Genomic DNA, 22,391 nt, shown 5'->3' with positions numbered 1-22,391 from the left:
GAAATGGTATATTCACACATTCTCTCCTAAAAAAGGCTGAACGATAATGAATGGAGTAACTGCAATGATATCACTCACTGCTTCTTAAATAGAATATAGAATTTAATTTTTATTTTTTTTCCTTCTTTTGCTGAAAATCAATTTGCGTGAAGAGAATCAGTACCATACGGTGGCATGCGATTAATAATCTGTCAATGCAATGGTCCCTTCAATAAGCTTTAATCATTACAAACGTACAGTGCATATCTGATCATCATGATAAGTCTGGCCTAATAGGGGTTGTCATGATATAAAGCGCATATCATGATTCTTTATCACCTATTGATGTAACACCTATGGATTATTAAGATGAGAGAGAACATTTAACCAAAAATGTCAACACCTAAAAAAAAAAATGGCTGAAATGTTCAGAAAACTTTAATCTGGTGACAAAATGTCTGCTTATCATGAGATGCATCTATATCAGGAAATTGTGGAAGCAGATTACTGTATACTGAGAATACTGGATTTGTTTTAAAACAAAACAACAAAATTATATATATTCTTTAAATTTTTTATCCATTACATTTGCGACTATATGAGGAAAGGTAACAGTCGGACGTGGTCATGTTCTTGATCTCCGACCACGCCGAAACATTTTCAACTGAACGTAACCTACAAAGCAGTATACTTCGACAGTTATAACTTATGACAAATCGGATTTTCTAACACAAAACGAGAATGCAGAAAAAATAATTCACAGCATTACCGAGGAGAGAAATCAAATACATAAACTGAAATACGGAAAAAACCTTAAGTGTGTATCGGATGCTTGTCTTTATTGGAATGAGCCTCTTTGCAAACAGCATAACTCCCAAGGGAAACTCATTCTCTTACAGCAGACAATCAAATTAAAACAAGGCGACTTGGGTTAACTCATTTTCCATCACCCTCCATTATTCTTCATCCTACTCCCCTTTCTCTGGTGACTGTCCCACTTCTCTAGACTCCAGCTGGGGGAGGGGGGGTTATATCGGGGATGGAATTGGCTGCTCAAGCCTCCTTTGATTTTAGGAGGGCTGTTTGTGTCTATGTGTGTTTGTGTGTGTGGTTGTTTGTTTGTATTAATGTAGGTGTGAGTGTGTGTGTGTGCCTTAGAAGCACCTGGAGGAGATTGTGCTCTGTGGCTGTGCTCTTTACTTCTAGGCCAACACAGTTGAAGCAATCATCACAACATCTGCCACTCAAAGGCAAACATAACGTTGACCACCTCCAGGCTGCGGGCGATTTCCTCCAGGATGCAATGATGCTGCCACAGCTGGTTCAGCTTCCTGTAGCGCTCCGGGCACAGGTGCAGTGGATTGCCCCTCCTAGAAAAATAAAAAGACAGAAGGCCCTGATTTGCTCAAGGTTTCCGTCCAAGAAAAATGCACAATGTGTGTTGGTATAACTAAATGATATGCTTCGGGTCCATGGCTGTATGCTGCTCAGAGTGGCTGCAGTCACCATGTACCGAAACAATTACCCTTTGCCGCAGAGTCAGTCAAATGAACATGGAACATAAACGTTGCAAATTTACAAGCAGTTATCTTTCACATGATTAGTGTTTATTATTCCAGTAAAAGCTTTGTTGGATGCCATTAAACTCTATTGTAAATAGTACAGCATGACTTATGTTGTGTTCTTCTGGACCAGAATTTGACTGCAAATAATCAACAAAAAAAAAACATTTATATACAGCTTTGGAAATGGCGACCAATCCAATTTTTTATGTTTAAATTGCTGTAACTTTTTTGCCTGTAAGAGGCAATTTGGGCATGTCTTAATAAGCAATTCTAAGCAGAAGTAACAACAACTCAGAACCCTGACAACCTGCTACGATTCTTACCCAAGGTGAGGATCGGTCTCCCCGTAATCATCCAGGTAGGGAGCAGGGTACGTGCTGCCTCTGGTCTTGCTGGCCATCAGTACAATCTCACACTCTCTTATCCTGTCAACATGAAAGCAAAGCTCATTAATAAAGCACATTGTATTCCATAATTCACTTGAATACAAAAGTTTGAACATGAGCTTATATATGATTCTTTGTTGCATACATGTTGCTAACGATCTTGTTTGTTTGATGGTGTTGTTTAAAAATTGCGTACAGGTTTTAGTTTGTATTACTTTGTACATATTCAAATCAATAAAAATAAAAGCCCACCTAAGGAACATTCCCACTCCGGCCCCACAGGTAGCAGCGTGGGCGGTGCAGGCTCCCACGTCTTCCCCGTCCAGCTGGCTGAGACAGCAGGAGCTCTGAGAGCACAGCATGGCCCCGCAGAACAGGCACAGGGTGGGATGCTTCCTCTCATCGTCTGTAGACTTGGGACACCTGAGAGAGTAAAACGTTCAGAGGAGAGACAAGTGAGTTTATTCGCTCTCGGCAGATTTTTACACTGAAAGGTTGTGTGATTGACAAGGACTTCAAAGGGACCCCTCAACTCACTGAAAATGGCTGGCCTGGTTGAGGAGAATACTGTAATCTTCTGGAAGTTCAATCAAGCGATTCCTTCTCCTGGGGTATCTGGAGAAAGTTTTAGAGTATATAAAGAGTTGGGTATAATATAAAGAGTAATCAATTATTATGAGGTTTTTTTGTTATTAAATGAAAGTGGGACTGAAGTAGTAGGGATTCTGAAGCCTACCTGAGTTTGCTTTTCAGGGCTTTGGTTATAGCTGGGTTCCCACACCACCTAAGGAATCAAAAATTCAAATATAAAGTCACAAAACCGTTACAAAAAGTACACTGATCACATACAGTACCTTGCGTCAGTGTGTATCACTTACCTCTGCAGCAGTGGAGTAACAGGGTCTCTGTGCTCCTGGAAGAGCTGAAACAGATTGGAGGGTAGTGCCAAGTAACTGCATAGTGCCTCCATCTGGTCTTCAGAGTTAACTGCAAAGACTCAATAGGTCAGCTTGAATTCATTAATCATCATGATGTGCAGTTCTTTTTTGTAAGGATATGGTATTTTTGTCTGGACCTACCAGCAGTGCCAGAGAGCTCCTCTGGAGGATGGACTCCTGTAAGGCAATTGAAAAAGAGAGCAGCAGAGCGCAGGAACGGTCCCATTCCTCTCTTCACCCTGTCTGCCACAGAGCTGCCGGACACACCTGGAATCAGCCTGACGAGCAAATCACACAACAATCTGTCAAACACTACCATCAACATCTCTGCAGTGTTGAAGAGGCCCTTGATTACAGGAAACAAGGGGCAATGTTTTCCTCCATTGTGAGGGCTTCTTTCCATTGCAAGTCAGCAAGGACAATAGATGGCAAGTTTGATTATGAAGCAAGCCATATAAAAAAAACAGCTGTCTTGCTCTCCCTGATACATTAATACTTTCCCCACACTTTATGCGTGACACAGACATGTTAGCTTGGATATTTGAAAATAGAATATATTGCTGACTTTATTGAAAAGGCGTTTCAGTAGTTTCAGTTTATCCTGTGCCGGATGTATTAGAATGTGTATTGTTAATGTGAATGTTCTACACTCTTTGTGCTGTATTACATTAGTGTCTTGTAATAACTGTGTAGCATGACACAAAAATAAAATTTGCATTCATATATGTCAAATTAAAAATAAATAAATTCTACGTGTGTAGTTTGCCTCATTAATAATAAGCTTATTTGAACCATGTGTACCTTCCAGTGTACTGTGACACTGTAGTGTACAGCTCTGCTGCGGCTCTCGCCTCCTCTGTCTCCTCTCCAACCGCTACTGCAGGGAAATCTAGGAAGAATCAACACCATTATATGACTGTCTTTGTTATTGCACTGCATTTTGAGGTAGTATTTTAGAGTGTATGGTTGAGGGATTTTGCTGTTGGTACCTGTAGAAGACAGGAGGATCTGCAGCATGTGGGCCATGGTGACCAGATGCAGGATGTGCAGGTGGTTGTAGGCAGAGCTGACAGCAGACGGATGGAGCTCTACAGCCTCCTCCTGATACAGTGAGGGTATGGCCAGCACCAAGCCCACCTGACAGAGCACATAAAAACACATACTCTGTCAAAAAACAATGTCAATTCCAGCATGTTCAAAAATGTAAGTAAAATTCAACAAAACTTGTTGAGAGACGTGGACTAAAAGAGTTTGTCATTATCAACCGAGCTGTTCCCTAGGAGGAAACTTACCAGGAGATGGAAGAAGTCCACCTCCAGAAGAGAAGGGGTGTTGTTTCTGCTTATGACCGGTAGCAAGACTGGGGAGAGATGTACAGGAAAGCAACATTTACTCAGAGTATGAAGCATAATTTATACATAAGGGGACAACTTGTGTTTTCCATGTAAAGGAACACTTAATTATTCAATCAGATAGATAAATAAGATGTATTCTTATATGACCACCTACCCCCCAACATGTCAGTGAAGTGCCTTTGAATGACAGCCTGGGAACTCTTAAGTCTCTGAGCGGCTGAAAACTGAACAATTGCCTTCAGACCTGCAAGCTAAAACAGAGAACATAGAAGTTTTTCACAAAATTCAAACCATTGTACATTACATGCACTATGTGACGGCTGTTTGCTAGTCAATTTGAGAGTACGAACCTGTCTGTTTTGTAATGACCCAAAGAGTGGCTTGTGCTCTTCTTGCAGTATGTTTTCTATGAAGAAGATATTTTGAGAATTGTGTAAAACAAGAAACTTAAAAAAGGCACCAGGAAAACAATATGCTAAGTCTCACTGTACCTACCTATGGCCTGAATAGTGAAGGCACATGTGTTCCAAGCCATCAGGGGCACTCGTGGGCACAGCTCGTTGGGTGCGGTCTGCAGCCCCACCCTGTGCACTGTGGTGGCGCACACAACCAGCATCTCCACTATGCTGTCGGAGAACTTCCTCCTAAAGAAAGAGACACAGCAGCATTGAATTTAAGCCGCTGCACAATAGGAGACGGATACTTAGGTCACACTGAAAGAGCTGACAGTTTCACTCACGGCTCTTGTACTCCATAACTGAGGATGGATCTAAAGTCCGGCTGGCCCTCTCCACACAGCCCCGGGTTCCCGTCAACACTACTGCCTTCTGTGTTGCAATCTACAGGGAGAAGTAGTAGACAGAAAATCGTCAATAATCTTGCGTCACATTCATCGCACATTTCAGAGAACTGGGCATTATGACATTTGATGGCACTCATAATGACTGTTGGACGTAAAACAATATATATATATATATACACTTTTGAGTTAATCCAATATCAGAAAACAATTGCATGCACAGACAGAATAAGGTACCTTGCAAAATTAAAAAAAACAAATCTGCAGCTACTTTACAGTCCATTTAAATAAAGCCAAAATGTGGGCTTTTATTAAGAAGCTACTCATAATCAGTGTCACATGTGAGTCTCTGCCAGGCAACATGATGTTTCTTTTGTAAAAAAAAATGTTTTGGACAGTTTGCGCATGTTTTCCATTGGTGCATCACTATTACACAAGTGACACTTAAAAGCAAAGAGATGACTGGCTAAACCAAAAAACCTCCAATGCATGGGGAGTATGTCTTCTTACCATTTTCCTGAGTGATTGACTTGAGTCCTTTAATCCTGGCAGATAGGATCTGGATCCAGCGAGGCATGGTCAGATGTTGTCCAATTATCTCTGCATTTTCACTGCACACACGCAGGAGACAAATAGTCAAGTGACTTCTATCCATTTGGACAATTTGAGAATCCATTGGCATCCTGATTGGCTTTGAGAAGGTAGGCAGGACTTACTAGTTGAACGTTAGTGGTTCTAACGGGATGAGAGGGACAACGGTATTGCACAGAGACTTGCACAGGGGACACAGGTACTCGCCGTTCTCCAGGTCGATGATCAGCTCAGCGTGGAGCCGGTTCCTGGTCGTATTCTGAACGGCCTCAAAATATCTGAAATGTACAGAGAGAATGACACCCAAACGACAAATGAGCTGACAATTGTACCTTCTAGAGGACCACACAGACATAAACCAAAGAAGCACCAAAAGAAAAAAGAATACTTTGTCACTTGTTTTTTCGTGATAATATAACTCACTTCTGCCAACATGTAGCATGCATGACATGCCCGCAGCTGCCAGTGTGGGTCCCAACTGCCAGTTCAGGAGGCATGAAGAGGGGATATGATGTTCCTGTCCCTTTAAGGAATTAAATACAATGAACATACGGTATATTAGTCAAATTGACACTGGTTGACAATTAAATGAGATGATTAGTGAATGGAAGACTGACCATCAGCTCTGTTGGTGGGTATCTTTCCCCTGCACTGTGTCAGCACCGTGGACCTCTGGACACAGGCGGTCAGTACCATGGCTTGAGCCTGGGCCACCACCTCCTGTTCCTCCTGGCACAGAATGCAGGTGAGCAGCTCCCTCTCTGGGGGAGTGGACCCTCTGTTTGGCCCAACGGCTACCCACAGCTCCCTCTCCTCCATGGCACAGCTAGGGGGATAAATATAAATATAGTCCAAACTAGAATTAGTCAAAATGAATTTGGTTTAGATATTGGTCCCAAGCCAGCTAAACACACCCATGTTTGTTTTTGTGAATGGTCGGACTTGTTACCTCTCAGTGGTTGTAACACGCTCTCCCTGTGTCCCACTCTCCGGCATGTTGTCATACAGCATCTTGTTTGACTCGATGAAGTTTTTCTGCATAGCTGACATCTGGGCCATGATCTTCTGCCGGTGGAGTTTGGCTGCATCTGCTTTTCTTTTGCGCTCCGCTTTCTCTTTGTCCTGGACACTCTGCGATAATGGACAAGTCAGACGTTAACGCTTAGCATTATTGAGAAGATACACAGGGCAAGTAGGGCTTTGAAATGTTTTATGACCAGAAGAGGGTCATATCCTCTTTTGAAATAACAAATTTGGTATTTCGCTACTTTCATAATGTTATTTTACATTTTTTGATGACTCCCAGTTGCTCACACTCACTACCATTGTGCAGTCCATTTGTAAACTCACTCAAAACACTGTATTGTATTGGTAAATGAAAATGTTAACATTTCATCGATCATTGTTCTTTTACCTCTTCGGGTCTGCTTGTCTCCATACTCATTGAAGTTGAAGGACTGGATTTCTCTCTAAGGCACTTGACAATCTCAAACATCTAGCAGAAAAACATTAAAATATCAGGAATGAATGCATTGGTCTGTAGAAACTGAAAAGAAACAGTGATGTGATGTAACTGAAAAAAAAAAATGCAGGATAGAAACTAGCTAACTGAATTGAATATCCTACCTGTAGAACCCATTTGACCATGTCTTTTTGAGCTTCAAGGGAAGGAACAGCCTTAACCTTGGAGAGCAAGAGGAACACCGACTTTCCATGTTCTGAACCGATTCCTAGAAGAACAGAAGAGACGTTTATGTCACAAAACTCAACTAAATCGAACCATTTCAGGAAAACATGACACAAAACAACTGTGTGTCACTCACTGCGGGCCTTAAGGCTGAAATCAAAGGTCACTTCTTCATCAGTGCTAGCTTCAAGCTGTGTTTTCTCTTCAAGCAATGCCTGACCTATCAAGTGCAGGGCCTGTGTGGGTAAAAAGCATTTTGTTACTGAAGTGGTTTGAGTAATAAACCGGGGAAAGATATATAATGTAATGTGTAATGTGTACCCTCTGGATCATGGCTTCTGTCCAGTGAGTGGAGCGGTCCTCTGCAGCTCTTTGCAGGACGCGTCTCAGGACATGGATGATGATGTCACAGCTGAGCAGACGCACTATGCTGGAGAAAGGAGCGCAGAAGGCCGGGGGCAGCGGAGGACGCAGAGCTGAAAACAAAACAAACACACACGAACAGAGAGAGTGTCATCATAGCTGATTCATAAGCGACTATAGTGCTGCAGAGTAAAGTCACACCTTTATCATTGCTCTCGTGAGTCCTCCTCTTCTTCTGAGACTCTTCCGCCTGCAACAAGCAAAGAAACCAATGAAATGACCAGAATTCAAACTGAAGTTGTGTCGATTTAAGCTTGAAACTGGCGTTGAGACATTGCCTTGTTACCTTGCTATGCTGGGATCTTGAATAATGGTAGAAGAAAGGGTTGAACTCTGCCAGACGCTCTTTTTTTACTTCGTACAATCCATGCCCGGAAACTCCTGGTTTTCTAAAAACAAGAGGCAGAATCATCATATTAAAACCCACTCTGGAAATGACTGTCAACACAAAACTCATAAACTCTTTCAAGTCTTCTTTACATACTTGAATGTGGCAACTTTGGTAATTACGGTCTCCAGGCCTGTTTCATGGCTCTCCTATGAAGAAAACATTTTGATTTCATTGTTAAGCGTTTCTTTCCTTAAGGGAATTAAGAAAAAATAAACTAATAAATATGCAGCTTACGTTTTCTGGCAGACCCTTAACAAGGCTACTATGAGCCATGGGCTCAATGCACAGGAGGTGGATCACCTCCCTCATGGTCACATCCTCTTTGGTCACCTGACTGATACCGGGGCCGTAGCGCTCACCTGGAAACAAAACACTGGTCAGACACTATTGAATGGTTCCTATCCATCCCACTAACTTCACAGGTTTGATTAATAGACCGTACCGACAATGACAATGAGGAGGAACAGCATCTCTTCTGTCAAACGATTCCACTGTATCAGCTCATCCTGAAATTCAAGTTGCATGTCATCAATAAGTAGGGCATTTTGTTGGTGTGTCAAAAAACGAGTGATTGTTATTGAGGTGTTTGCTTTACCTGGTCTTTGCTCGAACAGCTCCCATTAAAATAATCAAAGAGTTCAAATCTCAGCAAGACCAGCATGAGGAAGTGGTTGGGGTCCATTTTGGAAGCAGCTATCTGTAAACGAGATTGTGGGGAGGGTCATATATCATCACCGCATTGTGTAAATATATACACAGGATAAATAGCATATGAGAAGAATATGTTCGGCTGCCACTGACCTGAAGCATGAGAATGTCCTTATCGTACATCTCGTCCCTGCATTTGACATCTTGATAGTAGTAAACCTGATCATGTGAAACAACATTTTATTAATTTTTCAATTATGAATTGAAGAAATAATAACAGAACAAAGAACGTATAAATAGTGCAATATACCCACCTGGCTGACCAATGACAGCCCATTTCTCCGCCACATTTCGGCTGAGACCTGTGCAGCCAGCACCACACAGCGCAGAGGATGCTCTGCCAACTGGGTGTAGTCGAAGCTCTCCTGTGAAAAGACGCCATAAAAACAAAAATTAACACATAAACATGCCACATCCTGAATATTTGCATGCTGACTCATTACAACAAGAAGCTTACTAGACATTCAAATCACTATTTATTTTATTTTATTTAATGTAACTTACATCCATATGTTCTATTGCTCCCGCTCGGCACAGAAGCACATACAGGCCTGAAGAGTGTAAAGTGTAAAGGACAGGGGAGTGAGTTCACACACTCAACAGTAAAATACCAATAAATCACATAGAGACTTCAGTAGTTATCCTACCAGCCAGCAGCCTGGATATGGGCAGGTGTATGCTGACAGGCTCTTGTGACACTTTGTACGGGCGAACGTTGAGGATATGCTTGCACATGTAGTAGTCAGTGGCCTCCCTATGGAAGGGCTGGTTATTGCACTGCATCAGGACTTTTTGGCACTCGTTAAATGCAAGCAGCAAGATCTCATCCTGCAGGGGGGAAAAACAAGCAATTACTGACCACGGTCTGTCACCCCTCTCTTTTATTACATTTAAAAGCTAATGGACAGTAGGGAGTATATCTATGTTGTTTGATGGACCAATTGCAGGACATTACTCACATCAGAGGAACACCAGTCCTGGAACATAGCAAGAATGTGGCGGAGCTGGATCTGTAGAGAAAATCCAGCTTCCCATTCTGGCTCTACTGCAATGTGTCGACCAAACTGGCGCTTCACCTCCTCCATACCCTAATAAAGAAAGTGAAAGAAGGCCGAGATTAATCGAATATCTGGTTTGCCAAGATACCATAAACCTGATGTAATCATCCTGCAATAGCACACTACGCAAGAATGAACCAGCGTTGAGATATTAAATGATTATTACCTGCATGCTCTTGAGAAGCCCAAGAAATACTTTGAGCCCCTCTATGAACTGTGTCCGCAGCTCTTCAGTCCATACAGAGGGTTTACTGATCAGAATGTACCTAAGAGAGAAGAGCAGTCAAATCTTAGATAAAGACCTCAAACAAAAAGGTAATGGAAGATTTAAATTGTTGCCTGCTTATTTACCTGAGGTCGTGGAAGATGACCTGGATGCGTGAAAACTTGTCGGAGTTGTAGCCGAGGAAGAAGAAGCGATTGTTGTCATCCAGATGTTCGCGCAGCAACTCCATGACTGTGTTTACTATCACTATAATGACATTGCCCTCCTCGATCAGTTGTCTGGCCTACAGGGGGAACAGGAATTTAAAGGACAAAAACATTGATATACATATATGTTCTTCTAAAAAAGAATAAGCCCACATAAAGTGAATTATACTTAACAGAGTATAACATAATATCTACATACTGTAGGTGTCCTAACAACACTTACCAATGTGGGCACGGTGAAAATCTGAACAGACAGAGCAGTGATGGATATACTCCTCTCGTGGTCATCATGTATGAAGTCCTTTTGCAGCAGCAAATAATGCTGAAAAGACAAAAATGGAGTATGCATTAATAAAAGCGAGGGGATGGAATTGAAAAAAATAAAAGTAAAAAAATTCCCCTTTATTTACCTTTGTAAACTCATTGGCAAAAAGCCTCTTGAACTCCGTCTCCATTAGCATGCTACAGAAAATCAGCTCATGTACTATTTTGCGTGCTCCTTAAAAGAGAAACAGGAAAGAGAACTTCATGTTAGCGTCACGTGGGATTGAGTTGGGATCAAGCTCATACTCTGCGTGTACAAAAAGTGCAGGTCTACTCACCTTTGTACATCTTGGCATCGTGCAGCATGAGTCTGCTGATGAGACAAGGCTGGTCTCCGTCCGTGTTGGGCTCCAGTGCTACCTGACAGAAGGCCTGCCTGAAGCCCACTGCACAAGACAAGACATAGGGAACCAGTCACGTGATGTGTGCAACAGAGCAAAAAAAAAGGTTCACAATCAATATATAAAGTTTTGAGGTTGCAATGATGGCAGCACCTGAGAAACCGATGATTTTCTGGAACCAGATGCCGAGGCGCACAGCAAACGTCTGATGAGCCATGACCGCTGCGTGAAGGATCTCCACACGCAGCGGCTGCAGGGAAATGTGCTCGGAGTTGGACTGCAACACGTTAGTGAAAAAAGTTAGAGCTCATCATCATTTTACATTTCTACATCAATATATCTAAACTGGTGCAGAGTCAGTGTCTGGAGTTTACCCTGATGAGATCTTTTGCTTGCTGGCAGGAACGAAGGGTTCCTCTCTTAACTGCCCGCCGACCCTGTGCAAAAGTTAACAATATTCACTTAATGGTATGATGATTGCAAGTTTGGACTCTGATTAAAATTCAGCTTCTCTTTGACATGAAAGTCATGAGCAAAGAACACCAAAAAAAAAATACCTCTTTGTCAATAAGTGCTGTGTGAGTCTGTGCTTCGGCCTGATCACAGTTAACAGAGCGCTGCAGGGTGTAGATCACATGGTCGTACGAGTGGTGTTCGTCGTTGTACAGTACACAGTAGAATGCATTGTCTTTTGTCCTGCGTGGATGGAAGAAATGCACTGTCAAAGTGAAGTTGTGAGTGCTTTTCTGCTTTGCATTATGGATTTATGAAGTCAGAACAGGCCTTACTGGGGCTGGAGTTCGGCCGATAGCTCCAAGTTCTCCTCCCACACCAAGAACTCTGCGACGTACTGCAGCAGCACCCGGAAGAGCTTTTCGGCGCGCTCGTACAACTCCGGCTCCAACGTGCACTCGTCCTGCATCAAATGAGAGAATCACGCAGCACTCACATATCTTTGCAAAGCAGCACTCGCACTCGCAGAAACAGGCCACAGAGCAGTAGCACATCAGAAACATTTCTCACACATTTTGTAATAACAAAATGTAATTTGTTAGTGGCATCCAATTTGAACATGGAGTGGTTAAATAAATGTGTTGCTTAATTTAAAAAAAAAAGTTGGATGTCATCATTTTCCAAACCTTCAACATAAATATTTACCTTACCTGTACCTTACATGTACTGTATAAAGTCAAAGTGTGTGATCAAAACTTTTGCTGATTTCCCATTTCCTTTGGCACGAGCAGCATGTCATGGAATTGGTCTAAATATTTTTGCCTAATAAAAGCTAAACTGGGAGCTGACCTGGTTAATTTAATATCAAATTCCCTGATGGCAAACATTCCACATTGCAGCTGAGTATTTCATACAAACACACGACATTTAACACACAAACCAGACAAATCCTACGGCGAGTCTGTGTATTTACACCAGTCTCTCTGCGCCACACTAATGTGCGAGAACACGCACTGGAATCGGCAAGGCATGATGGATTTTTCTCATAGACTCTATCTAAAAATTTTTTTTCAATGTTCAGTGTGGCCCATGTTTTCCTGGTCATCACTGTTTGACTTGCACCGGTTCAGATCTGGTGTGGGAAATCACAAAGCAGCTTTCAAGACTTGGGGCCAGTGATGTCTCTGCTAATACAGGTAGAAACACCTGCTGTTTATGGGAACAGGCACAGGGGCTGGCAAGCTGCAGGTCTGATCTTATCAGAGCAAAGCCCAAACACTGCAATCAGCAAAGAAAGGTCTGACAAACAACTGCAACAGTAGCAACCAATCATCAAAACGTGTCCCAGAACCAGTGTGTTAGGAGAAGCCTTAAACGGATTACATCCCTTTAATTTTGTTTAATTTAATTTTTCGCAAAGGATGCTCTCAAGCAGTCTTGCCAACAGATCTTTCACTAGGGGTGGGAATCTCTTGGCATCTAACGATTCGATTAGATTCCGATTCAGAGGTCAACGATTCGATTCAAAATCGATTCTCAATGCATCCCGATGCATTTTTTTAACGTACATACCCTTGTGTGATTTTCAAAAATATATTATTATATATATACATCTGAGTTTGTTACTCAGAGTTTGCTAATCACTTCCTACTTTTGTGATGATCATTAAATACGATCAACAGATGAATTGCCTTCTCTAATATTGCATTTCAACTAGTGGTGGGCCGATAACGGCGTTAACGTGCTGCGTTAACGCCAGACTCTTATCGGCGATAAAAAAAATATCGCCGTTAATCTCTTGTTCCTCTTATTTTAGCGCGGATATATACCTGGCCGAATTGCACTGTAGTGCACGAGTCAGAACGAGTCCGACTTCGCACCTGTGTAGCCTACCACATCAAACGTAACGTGCTGACATGGATGCAGCTAGGAAGCCGCCGGGTTTGCTTCAGGGAAAATGTATTTTTAAGAAGCTTCCCAATGGAAACCTCGACAAGACCAAGGTTGTTTGCACCTTGTGCAATGCGGAATTGGTTTACTGTAGGAGTTCTAACAGTCTGTGCTCTCGGAAGCGGCCGGGGAATGCGTGTGTGCAATGGGAGAGCTTTGTGTGGAGAGAAAAAAAAGAGGCAAGGGAAATCGCCAAAGCCAATGCATAGCCTCGACTCATTAAAGGTTGAAAATCACTGAATTACACAACATGTAGGCTAGCCTATGGCTTAAGGCTATGGAAATCATTATGGAAACAATATTTTTTTTTATCAGTGATAGCTCAGCTGATCTCGTTGCTATAGAGAAAAAAAATAATCTATGCCCACCTCTAATTTCAACACAATATGGAGGTATGTAAAAACTAGAGGTGGGCATAGATTTTTTTTTTTAATCTAGATTAATCTAGATTAATTTTGGAATTAATCTAGATTAATCTAGATTAAAATGGCTCATTTGAATTCATTCATAATGTGTGTGTGCTCCCTAAATAATGACTCAAAGTAAGTCTTTGAGAACGTGTTTCTCAAGCCAGGTGGCGCATCAGCCCAGGGGCTCATCTCCTGTGCAGGTGCACACCTAATGCATCAAGTTAACTTGCGTGCAGAAAGAGGATGTCACGGAACTCATGTCCGTTAGCTTTTCAATATAAAACTGTCAAAATAAAAGTCCCGCAAAACAATCGTTATTTTGGGGATTAATTTCTCCGCGTGAGAAATTTGAGTTGTAGGCTAGCGTGTGAGAGTGTGAGCTGGTTGATATGAGTGTGTCTCACGGCCAAAAGGGTGAGACTTGGCAGCTCTGTCAGTTGTCAAACAAAGCGGACGGACGTGGTCTCTATAGCAACGAGATCAGCTGAGCTATCACTGATAAAAAAAAATATTGTTTCCATAATGATTTCCATAGCCTTAAGCCATAGGCTAGCCTACATGTTGTGTAATTCAGTGATTTTCAACCTTTAATGAGTCGAGGCTATGCATTGGCTTTGGCGATTTCCCTTGCCTCTTTTTTTTCTCTCCACACAAAGCTCTCCCATTGCACACACGCATTCCCCGGCCGCTTCCGAGAGCACAAACTGTTAGAACTCCTACAGTAAACCAATTCCGCATTGCACAAGGTGCAAACAACCTTGGTCTTGTCGAGGTTTCCATTGGGAAGCTTCTTAAAAATACATTTTCCCTGAAGCAAACCCGGCGGCTTCCTAGCTGCATCCATGTCAGCACGTTACGTTTGATGTGGTAGGCTACACAGGTGCGAAGTCGGACTCGTTCTGACTCGTGCACTACAGTGCAATTCGGCCAGGTATATATCCGCGCTAAAATAAGAGGAACAAGAGATTAACGGCGATATTTTTTTTATCGCCGATAAGAGTCTGGCGTTAACGCAGCACGTTAACGCCGTTATCGGCCCACCACTAGTAAAAACTAAACCGATTCACTTTAATTTTCTTTCTACTCTTGTAAATCATGTTTCTATAGGATTTCTATTCTATTATTTTCTATGTAATTTCAACACATACAAAAAGTATGGCTTGGAATTCAGCTCTCGTACAAAAACGTAAACAGACACAAAGCCAGTGCAGGTCATATGGGTTTGCTGCTCTCTGCCCTTTTGTCGCCACTCTTAACAACTTGCACTTGTGTGGTGTGCATGCGCAGTGGCGCAGGAAATACTAGTATTGAATACTAGTAAAAATATATATATATATATATATATATATATATATATATATATATATATATATATATAGGGGAGAGTGGCCTAAGTTGTGCAACTTTTTACTTAAAGTGACTTTAAAGTGAGGCCTTGACAGTAAAGTCTCCAACTCAAATATGTACATATACAGTATCTCACAAAAGTGAGTACACCCCTAACATTTCTTCAAATATTTCATTATATCTTTCCATGCGACAACACTGAATAAATGACACTTTGATACAATGTAAAGCAGTCAGTGTACAGCTTGTATAACAGTGTAAATTTACTGTCCCCTCAAAATAACTCGACACACAGCCATTAATGTCTAAACTGTTGGCAACAAAAGTGAGTACACCCCTAAGAAAAAATTTCCAAATTGGGCCCAAAGTGTCAATATTTTGTTTTGCCATCATTATTTTCTATCACTGCCTTAACCCTCTTGGGCATGTAGTTCACTAGAGCTTCACAGGTTGCAACTGGAACCCTCTTCTACCCATTCATGACGACATCAAGGAGCTGGTGGATATTAGAGTCCTTGCGCTCCTCCATCTCCCGTTTGAGGATGCCCCAAAGATGCTCAATAGGGTTTAAGACTGGAGACATGCTTGGCCAGTCCATAACCTTTACCCTCACCTTCTTTAGCAAGCCAGTGGTCGTTCGGAGGTGTGTTTGGGGTCGTTATCATGTTGCAGTACTGCCCTGCGGCCCAGTTTATGAAGGGAGGGGATCATGCTCTGCTTCAGTATGTCACAGTACATGTTAGAATTCAATGAACTGTAGATCCCCAGTGCTGGCAGCACTCATGCAGCCCCAGACCATGACACTCCAACCACCATGCTTGACTCTAGGCAAGACACACTTGTCTTTGTACTCCTCACCTGGTAGCCGCTCCACACTCTTAACACCATCTGACCCAAATAAATGTATTTTGGTCTCATCAGACCACAGGACATGGTTGCAGTAATCCATGTCCGTAGTCTGTTTGTCTTCAGCAAACTTTTTGTGGGGTTTCTTGTGCATCATCTTTAGAATAGGCTTCCTTCTGGGATGACAGCCATGCAGACCAGTATGATGCAGAGTGCGGCGTATGGTCTGAGCACTGACAGGTTGACCCCCCACCCCTTCAAGCCCTTCAGCAATGCTGGCAGCACTCATACGTCTATTTTCCAAAGCCAACTTCTGTGTACGACGCTGACCACGTGCACTCAACCTTCGTAAACTGGGCCGCAGGGTGGTATTGCAACATGATAACGACCCCAAACACACCTCCAAGACGACCAGTGGCTTGCTAAAAAAGGTGAGGGTAAAGGTTATGGCCTGGCCAAGCATGTCTCCAGACCTAAACCCTATTGAGCATCTTTGGGGCATCCTCAAACAGAAGGTGGAGGAGCGCAAGGTCTTTAATATCCACCAGCTCTGTGATGCTGTCATAAATGGGTGGAAGAGGGTTCCAGTTGCAACCTGTGAAGCTCTAGTGAACTACATGCCCAAGAGGGTTAAGGCAGTGCTGGAAAATAATGGTGGCCACACAAAATATTTACACTTTGGGCCCGATTTGTAAATTTTTTCTAAGGGGTGTACTCACTTTTGTTGCCAGCAGTTTAGACATTAATGGCTGTGTGTCGAGTTATTTTGAGGGGACAGTAAATTTACACTGTTATACAAGCTGTACACTGACTACTTTACATTGTATCAAAGTGTCATTTCTTCAGTGTTGTCCCATGGAAAGATATAAAGAAAAATGTGAAGAAATGTGAGGGGTGTACTCACTTTTGTGAGATACTGTATTTCAGGGTGTTGTGCATCCCTGGCAATAAAAACTTTGGATCTGGAATAAACTGTTGAAGAAATATAGCTTTCGGAAAAAAAGTTGTCTTGTTGCACAACTTGCCCCCGGTGTGGTGTAAGTTGTGCAGTTGGAGAGAATACCATGGGGTAAATTGTGCCATTGCTATATATCTCATAAACTGTAATGCAAGACCAATCCATAAGACAATTACTTATTTAAGGTTTATTTAAAGTAAATAAAGTAAATAGTTGACAAAGATTGAAGGACAATTTTCTTAAACAAGGCCTAGCAGATCTAATGGTTTTACCTGCAAATGACAAAGTCACCATCATCATCTTTCTGGCCATCTGAACTCTCATCAGTGGTGTCGTTAAGTGGAATTGAGATGTCACTCTCTTCTGAGCTACTGTAGACAATCACTTTCTTTTGGTGACCAGCGTATACAGCCATGTCACTGGCACAACTCTCAGAATTGTACTTTGCACTAGTTGCTCCGTGCTTGTGGAACCAACTGCCACCTGACAAATGTGATTCCCCCTACATTTCTGCCTTTAAATCAAGGCTCAAAACCCATATGTACACCCTGGCGTTTCCCCCTCATTAACTATCTTACCTCTGCACTACTATCTGTGTTTATGTGGATGTATGGGCTTTATGTCTTTTATTTTGGTTATTGTTATTTTACCTTCATTGTTTACCTACTGAATGCACTATGTACAGCACTTTGGACAGTGCAAACTGTCATAAATGTGCTTTTATAAATACATTTTACTTACTTACTTACTTATAACTCACCTAGGCCCTTTGGCATAAATCACCCCAACCCCAGAATTTTGGATAATAGGCATGATGCAGCAGTTTAGGGCTGACATCGTGCTAACTGTATAGACTCAAAGTGTAGCATACCAAAGCACTAAAACATGTGTCAAATGTTTTCAAACTTGTCTATAATTGTTCAGACACAATAATCAAAAACCTTGATCATTGAAATTTTATATATATATATATATATCGTTTATTAACTTTTCAGAATCGATTCGGAATCGTTCGAGAGAGAATCACGATGCATCGGAGAATCGATTATTTTTCCCACCCCTATCTTTCACCCACTCTTTCACCCTCCTACCTAATTATAACATTTCTCAGTCGGTGCAGGTCAACATTGCACTTTTCTCTGTCATTTCCGGAGCCAAAGCAGCCGCCAAGAGTGCAGCCTCCAGAGCTCAGATGGGAAAATAAGCATTCTGGGGTTCACTGACATAGAATTGGACATGCACGCCCCTCCCACGTCCCCTTTTTTCCGCTCTGTTACGTAACTCACCGTTTCCATGGCAGTGGCTGCCCCTGGGTCGTGTTTGGAGCAATAGGGGCCGATCTTCCAGGCTTCCACATCCCCACAATCACAGAAGCCCCCGCCTGATGATGCGTGCATCTGGGGGGGGGGGAAAGTGCACATACTGTATGTCACTACAGGCAGGGGCGAGGGAGGATAATCATTCCATGGATAAACACAACAGGAATTAAGTTATACAACTGTGGGAACACATTATTATTAGGGCTGTCAAGTGATTAAAAAATTTTATCTAATTAATTACAGGCTCTGTGATTAATTAATCTAAATTAATCACATACTTATATGACACTTTTATGCCTGTTTATAAACAACTGTAGGCTACCGTTCCTCTCTCTCTCTCGCTCTCTCTCTTCCCCCCTACCCCCGTCTCTCGTAACTTCTGTCTCCTCTCAAAAAAAAACAAGCAAGCTAAATGACAACTGTCTATCTCCCACAACAGACAACGCTGCACTGCCACAGGTGCGGTGCGCATAGCCTGTGCCGATTCATTCACCATCCTACTCATAGCCAAAAATATTGACACACACAGACACACACAAACACAAAGGAGGAAAAAAGACAGGCATATGGTAGGAAGAGTGAGGGTGTCGATCGCAGCTAGCAAACAAAAGTGAGACACGGAGGAAGATTGAGAGATACTGTTTTGAACCTAGCCTACATTGTTAATTAGGCACCCACTAAATCAATAATGCACAGACACTGCGGAGAATAACATAAGACGTATTCCTAACTTCATGCTTATGTGCCCGGAGCAGCCCATAACACATCCATAGAGCCCTCTCTATGCTTCTTTCTTTACTCTTTAATCCCGTGCGGGCCGTCTCCGCAAGATACAGGTGCAGCTCCGCTATCGTCTCAGCTCTTTAGCACCAGGTCAAAGGGCACTATAGAAGTGCGATTAATCTGTGTTCATTTTTTTTAATCGCGTTCATTTTTCTGTGATTAATTAATCGAAATTAACGCGTTAATTTGACAGCCCTAATTATCATTTAACATTTTTTTTTATTTCTAACATTTTAAGAGCATATCAAATTCAGATTACAGCACACTGTGCACATGAGTGAATCACAGGGATTAATGATTGAAAAGAGAACGATAAGAAGGCTGTAGTATGTGCAGGCCAATATGGAGATATCACATCTCAGAATAAAAAAGTTTTAATATTCCCATTTATCCAGTATTCTACTCAAACAAAACAGGTTGATTAGGATCCCATTGACAATCCAAACATTTACAGTGACACCAACCTTGTAACGATGGCCCTTGTGCACGCTATCCTGAAAGCAGTCCATGCACAGGACACAAGTGGGATCTATTGCACAATCCCTGCAATGAAGATGAAGAGAAATCGTCATTAAATGTTCCTCAAGCAAATCAAGTCGTCTAAAGTCAATCATCTCAGGCTGAAGATGTGCCACTCTGACTTACTGTACAAACCAAACTGCAAACTTGATGAGCACAAGAACTTTAGCTGCATGTATTTTGTGTTGTCATATATTACATGTATTTCTTAAACAAAAACAGAAGATACACAGGTAATTAAATTGTTGTTTTAAAATTACTTTAATACTAAATAATAATAATAATAATAATAATAATAATAATAATAATAATAATAATAATAATAATAACTATCTAAGTAGCCATCTGACTGAATACAGTGACGGGGCCTTATAGATAATACCTACTGGGATACAAAACCATCTTTTATTATTGCAAAGTATGCAAGGATAGATCAGCCATTTCTTAAACACGCCTCATGTTGTCATAAAACCTATATGATGACTCTTGGAAGGAAAGTGGGACAAACTACCGCAAAAAGTGATGCAAATGTCTAGAGTGACATTTTCAAGCCATTCAGTGACCACCCACGGACTGCCCCATACTGAAACCCAAGAGAGTCGACTCATGAACTATTCATTTTAAACACTTAGACTAAATACTGTGGGGTTTAAGTAGGATCACTGTAGAATTAAAACCTATTCAAACTAAACTTTAAGAAGTATTTAACTGTTCTAAATAGCATCCATGTACGTATTTTTGTCTTTTTATACCACATCAAGTAACCCCAGATACCACAGGGGCCCCGAGTACCCTGCACTACTATTTGATTCTTAGCCCAAATGACAGTTACTAATAACAGCCAATAAATATTAAGTATTTTATTATAAGTGCTAATATTATTATTATCCCATTATAACTTATTAGTTAAGAGTCTATTTAGACCTTCGGGGGGCGCTCTTGGAGGAGTGGTTAGAGCGCCCTCCCCCCAAATGAGGCTCAGTCCTCGTCGCAGCAGGCCCGGGTTCAAGCCGTTCCCTGCATGTCATTCCCCTCTTTGTACCATTGCATCTCTGTCTCTCCAAAACTGTCCAATCAAGCAAAAATGCCCAAAAAAGAATAATAAATCAATTCAAAAGACCTGCATGAGTACACAGTCTCCCCCTCTTTGAAGACACGTCCACAGAGCTGGGAGGAGGTGCTGCCCTGCTTGAGCTTCTCCAGGCCCTCCTGGGGATCCTCTCCAAACAGGAAACACTCCAGTGGCTGCAGCAGTCGGCTCTGCATGAGCTCCTCTTCCTCCTGAGGGCTGGATTCATTCTTCAGGCAGAATATCTGAGGCACCTGCTCCTTCAGGTAGCGCAGCAGCTCCGCCCGGCTGTCTGCGGCCTCCAGCCATTCCTGCAGGACAACAGAGATGATGACCACAATCTGTTCTCGCAAATGACTCACATCAGTCTCTGGCTAATGACACATAATAATAACCCAGTGTATACGCCACTACCGCATAGATAAATATTGACCTTATTTACCATTAGCAAAAGGTCATGTTAGTTAGATCAATTTAAACTTAAAATCTTGGTTTTAGGATATTTGATCAATAGTATGAAGAAGATGCAAACTTTTGTAATGCAAGGCAGGCATACACATGTTATAGTGTGTTGACTGCTCGTGCATAGAACATAGAACAGATCCAACATGTTGTTTTTTCTTCCATATAAGTGCATCAAATTAGCCTGGCATCAAAGTGAAACAGCCTATTTAAGGAACAAGAAGACTTAACAATCAGTTCCTAGTAACTTTTGGTATTCCAAAGGAATTTGCCACAATGCTTCCCTCTGATTTCTGTTACATTTCTGAAAATTTGTCACTTCCTGTAGGCTCCTGGCAGCCGGCCAGATGAAAAGCAATATGTACACTGGGTGATTTTTACTAATGGACCAACCAGAGGTCTATGAATTAAGAAATATCAATATTGCAACAAGCTATAGATTATATTTTAGAGTATATGTCAGAGCTAAAGTACAACAATAAGTGTGTTACTGAGCGAACAACATCCTGGGCACCGGTTTAATACTGGCAAAATTATTCCAGGAGTTTGAGGGAGCGAAAACAAGACGGCGATGGTGCTCAAAATGTATATAAACTCATGGCAACTCATGTTATGGCGCTTTGGACAAAAGCGACCACCAAAATACCGCAGGATGGAGATTAACACGGAACAGAAAACATTGACATATAACGTACCATGAACGTATACCTCTAACAAGCCCTGGCTCCCAAACAACCCGCATACAGTCAGAGTTGGCGAGCAGTAAATGTTGTAGCTTCTGCAGGTCACATTTTAACAATTTAGGCAGCTAGCACAGGAGCTAACCACGAATGCTAGCCTGGTAAGAAGATGCCTCTTTAACTGTACGGTTGAACTATATTACACAACAGAACCAACACGTAACACTTCACTGTTTTGTCCTTGAGTCTCACTGTCCACTGTCAGAAATAACAGATGATTGAAAATCATACCTGGCTAAGCTCCAGTCCGTCTAGGGATTTCTCGCCCTCCGCCATATTCCATTTGCCGTAAAGGAGGAGTTGTCACTAGGAGACTGTTTCCCTTGTAATCGAAACCCTTTTGCGACGCTAAAAGACCATAATAAGAACAGTCAGAAATGTCCAGATGTAGTTAAGCACTCGAACTTTAGACTGATAAAAAAAATGGGGCTGTTATTTGAAAAAAATAACGCTTTTTCCTATCAGTAGTGTGCCTCTGGTCAAAATAGGCATACTGTAAACAAAAATGTCTGCAAGACGCGCCACCTGGTGGCAACATGTATTCATTTCAAGAATGTT

At 41.9% G+C, this 22,391-nt stretch overlaps 1 protein-coding gene across 1 annotated transcript; it reads right to left on the bottom strand.

Annotated features, from left to right (window-relative positions):
- ubr1 (ubiquitin protein ligase E3 component n-recognin 1) lies at positions 1 to 22,322 on the bottom strand. Its single transcript, XM_080042311.1, has 47 exons — positions 22,065 to 22,322; positions 20,683 to 20,942; positions 19,508 to 19,586; positions 18,228 to 18,338; positions 11,766 to 11,893; positions 11,535 to 11,673; positions 11,352 to 11,414; positions 11,131 to 11,254; positions 10,915 to 11,022; positions 10,723 to 10,811; positions 10,536 to 10,634; positions 10,232 to 10,389; positions 10,047 to 10,146; positions 9,782 to 9,910; positions 9,470 to 9,650; positions 9,327 to 9,373; positions 9,077 to 9,187; positions 8,916 to 8,981; positions 8,710 to 8,811; positions 8,557 to 8,620; positions 8,349 to 8,473; positions 8,208 to 8,260; positions 8,010 to 8,112; positions 7,865 to 7,913; positions 7,622 to 7,776; positions 7,437 to 7,536; positions 7,240 to 7,343; positions 7,028 to 7,108; positions 6,563 to 6,744; positions 6,231 to 6,439; positions 6,037 to 6,136; positions 5,739 to 5,891; positions 5,533 to 5,633; positions 4,963 to 5,062; positions 4,719 to 4,867; positions 4,574 to 4,629; positions 4,378 to 4,474; positions 4,161 to 4,228; positions 3,858 to 4,005; positions 3,670 to 3,757; positions 3,010 to 3,146; positions 2,809 to 2,917; positions 2,667 to 2,714; positions 2,468 to 2,545; positions 2,183 to 2,353; positions 1,868 to 1,969; positions 1 to 1,349 (listed from the first exon to the last, which is right to left on the bottom strand). Exons 1-47 carry the CDS (start codon positions 22,107 to 22,109, stop codon positions 1,208 to 1,210), a joined length of 5,211 nt encoding a protein of 1,736 aa, XP_079898437.1. The 5' UTR covers positions 22,110 to 22,322; the 3' UTR covers positions 1 to 1,207.
- Positions 22,323 to 22,391: the final 69 nt, after the last annotated feature.

This window comes from Ammodytes marinus (assembly GCF_949987685.1).
Source record: "Ammodytes marinus genome assembly, chromosome: 15".
Taxonomy (NCBI): Eukaryota; Metazoa; Chordata; class Actinopteri; order Uranoscopiformes; family Ammodytidae; genus Ammodytes; species Ammodytes marinus.
This window is presented reverse-complemented; position numbering and strand designations above follow the sequence as displayed.